At 59.1% G+C, this 3,492-nt stretch overlaps 1 protein-coding gene across 1 annotated transcript in view; it reads left to right on the top strand.

Annotated features, from left to right (window-relative positions):
• Positions 1–3,149, top strand: part of SLC25A1 (solute carrier family 25 member 1) — a 3,806-nt gene extending 657 nt beyond the window's left edge. Inside the window, exons 4-8 of the mRNA XM_014307187.2 lie at positions 470–554; positions 713–817; positions 1,200–1,315; positions 1,632–1,705; positions 1,801–3,149. Coding sequence (XP_014162662.1) covers positions 470–554; positions 713–817; positions 1,200–1,315; positions 1,632–1,705; positions 1,801–1,915 — 495 coding nt within the window. The 3' untranslated portion in view covers positions 1,916–3,149. The remainder of the gene's footprint in view (positions 1–469; positions 555–712; positions 818–1,199; positions 1,316–1,631; positions 1,706–1,800) is intronic.
• Positions 3,150–3,492: the final 343 nt, after the last annotated feature.

Below are 3,492 nucleotides of genomic sequence, written 5' to 3' on the forward strand. Positions count from 1 at the left end.
GGCACCCCTCGCTGGGCTGGGCTGGGAGGGGACAAAACCCAGGGATGCCCTACTTCTGGGGTCCTGAGGGCTGCGTGCATTTGCCCAAGACAGTTTTGTAGGGGTGGATCTGATGCTGGAAAGCCCTGTGGAGGTCAATTCAGGTGGCCCTGGCCCCTTCTCCACTCTAGGGAGGAGCCCCACTCCCAGAAGCCATCTTGTCACCCATTTTATGAGTGTAAGGCCCACATGGCTGCTTGGAGGAGCAGTTTCCCACATTTTCCTTTGCAAAATGCACTGCTGGCCACGAGCACAGGCTTCCCCCGTGATCTCTCCCAGAGCTGCCTGGCTGCGTGGGGTGGCTCTGGTCTTGGGACTGTCCCTTGGATCTTGGGACTGTCCCTGGAACAAGTCAGGAGGTGGCTGCCAGCCCTTGGGGCCATCACATCTGCATTACCTCAGCCAGGACAAGCACATCATCTCCTTTTAGGTGAAGTTTATCCATGACCAGACCTCTCCCAACCCCAAATACCGTGGTTTCTTCCATGGCGTCCGGGAGATCGTTCGGGAACAGGGTGAGTCCCAGGAAAGTGGGACCCTGACTCCCTGAGTACTGCCATGCTATGGGGACAGGGTGGGAGGTGGTGGATGGCACAGGCTGGGACAGGTGGCCTGGGGAGAATTTTCTCTGCCACTTGAGGCTGGTCTCCCCTCCAACACCCTCTTCTTGTAGGACTGAAGGGGACCTACCAGGGCTTAACTGCAACTGTCCTCAAGCAAGGATCAAACCAGGCCATCCGCTTCTTTGTCATGACCTCCCTCAGGAACTGGTACAAAGGTATGGTGCCCTTGGCCCCTCAGGCCACCCTGGCTGTGCCTCTGGCTCCCCAGCCACCCCTGGGAGCTGGGATGGTTTTTTTTCCACACACCTCCTATTTCTCATGGCTCAGTCACTTGGAATGGAGGAAAATGAATACTGGGGTAGGGCGGCACCAGCTTCTGGGGCTGATGGGTCCTAATGCTGGAGCATCATTTTCACACTACCCTGAGCCCCACAGTGCGGTGTGGGCTCTGTGGGGCAGGTGCTGCTGGACAGTCCCCAGCTCAGCACTGCCCCCTAACCACAAGCAGCCAAACCTGGGACCTTCCTTCCAGGCTCCCTTTGGAATGTATGTGGGAATCCCACCACCACTCTGCCCTGACCCTCTCTTCCTTCCTAGGGGACAATCCCAACAAGGCCATTAACCCCTTCATAACAGGGGTGTTTGGAGCCATTGCTGGAGCTGCCAGTGTCTTTGGCAACACTCCTTTGGATGTGGTGAAGACCAGGATGCAGGTACAGTGCCAGGGCCTGGTGTGGGACTGCTCTGCAGCAGGCTGGGGGCACCCCCTGCCTGGGAGCTGTTTGCTGCAGTCCCTGGGGCAGGCACACGATGCCCCGCAAGGTTTGGTTTGGGAGATGTCTGGGATTGCTCCTGAGGCATGGGCAGGGTTTGCACAGAGGTGAGGACATCCCTGTGGGGACTGATGCCCTGCAGCAGTGGAGAGAGATCAGTTCCTCATGGCACACCCCCAGTTCTCTGCCTCTCCCCTGAAATCCCCCAGATGCATCCCTGGCTCTGGCCTCTGATCCTGCTTTTCCCTTCCCACAGGGGCTGGAAGCGCACAAGTACAAGAACACCTGGGACTGCGCCTACCAGATCATGAAACACGAAGGGCCCCTGGCGTAAGCTCTGCACTGGGGGTGGCTGGTGGGGAGGATGGGAAGGGAAGGGGCTGTGAGGGGACCCAGCCCCATGGCCCCCTCTCTATTCCTGGCAGGTTTTACAAGGGTACAGTGCCTCGCTTGGGCCGTGTGTGTCTTGACGTGGCCATCGTCTTCATCATCTACGATGAGGTGGTCAAATTCCTTGACAAGGTGTGGAAAACGGACTGAGGGGCCGGGCCAGGCAGCCCCCGCCTCCTGTGCCCCGCAGGGCTTCAGCTGGAGAGCAGAGACCAAACCCACACCCACCTGCGGCACTGCTGGGGCCAGGTCTGCCCTGCACACCCCAAACCTGGCCACCTTTATCTTTAGGAACAGGCTCTGGAGCAAGTTAAATTACTAGTTGTGTGCTGAAAGGAGCAGGGAGGGAGCTGCATCCCACCATCCCAACCCCCAGCATCCCCGTCCTGCCCACCCCAATCTCCTGGTGACACTTTCCCCCAGCCCTACATGAGCTATGTGTACTGGTTAACCAGACTGAGATGTCCCTTTAACAGTGGCCTTGGGGCTCCCAGAAGCCAGGAACTCCTGACTGCCTCAGGAGCAGCTCTTTTGGGGGTGCTGAGAGCCCCCTCAAGCCATGTGGGTGCAATGCCAAACTGTACATCACAAGCTGACAATGGGGCTGATAACCATGGCAGGGTCACAGCAGCTCTTGGAGGGGGCCCAGCAGCCCTGCACCCCCTGGGATGGGAGAGCAGTGACCCCGTGGTGTGACCCCAAGCTCCCTCCTACCTCCCTCCCTGCCAGCACCAAGACCACTGGTGTGCAACATCCCATCCCATCCCATCCTGGGGATCCTGCTCAGCCCTGGGCTGCTGAGCAGCAGTTGCCCAAAATTGCACATACACCAGGCCTTTAGTTCTGCTCACTGTGGGCTGGGGTTGGGGTGAGCCGGGTGCCCCCTCAGCTGCCGTTTACAGCCGAGCCGTGCGTGCGAGCCGGGGCAGGAGGTGCAGCCCCGGGCCGCAGCCTTGGCCCCTCGGCCAGGGGTGCAAACCCTTTTCTTCTACCACATTCCCCTCATCCTCCCTCCCGCTGCCTTTCTGTGGTGCCGTAGGTGATCCCGTAGCTTTTGGAGCTTTAGAGCTTCACGCTGACTCACTAACACCCATGGCCGTGGGGCTGGAGCCCTGCCCTGCCTGTGCCAGGCTGGCCCCACTGGATTTGTGCCAAATTTCTCCCTGAGGGAGCTGGGGGTGCAAGAGCCAGGGCTCAACCCATCCCTCCTCTCTCTTGTAGCCAGCGATGAGCTCAGCCTTAACACTGGAGGGTGAAGGAGGAAAGCCTGGGCACGGTTTACCTGCGGCTTTTGGCTCTGAAGCCAGTGAGGGTTGCATTAGTTTTTTTTTTTATTGTTATTCTGTTTTACATTCGCAATTTGAATAAAATCAGTCTGGCTTTAGCGGCTGCGTTGGTGTCTGGGCTGTGCTGAATGGGCAGCGAATAATGGCTCCTGCCCTGTGCGTGGGGGACGGGGCTCCCCTTAGTGCCAAGATGCTGCTCCTGGGGGAGCATCAGCTCCCGCCCAGCAGTGTCTGATCACAGATGCTCCCAGGCAGCGTTGTATTGTCGCATGCACGCTGCTTTATTAATAACCCTGGTTAATTGTATGAAGTCCTTGCCCTGCCATGGAGCCGAGGGGCGGTGGAGCAGAAGGGAGCGGGTTTTGTCCCCCCGCCCGGCGCGGGGGCGGTGCGGCACGGCCGAGCTCCCACCCGCACAGCCTCGCTCCTCATCCAGTGTCC

Source organism: Geospiza fortis, unplaced genomic scaffold, assembly GCF_000277835.1.
Source record: "Geospiza fortis unplaced genomic scaffold, GeoFor_1.0 scaffold408, whole genome shotgun sequence".
Lineage (NCBI taxonomy): Eukaryota > Metazoa > Chordata > Aves > Passeriformes > Thraupidae > Geospiza > Geospiza fortis.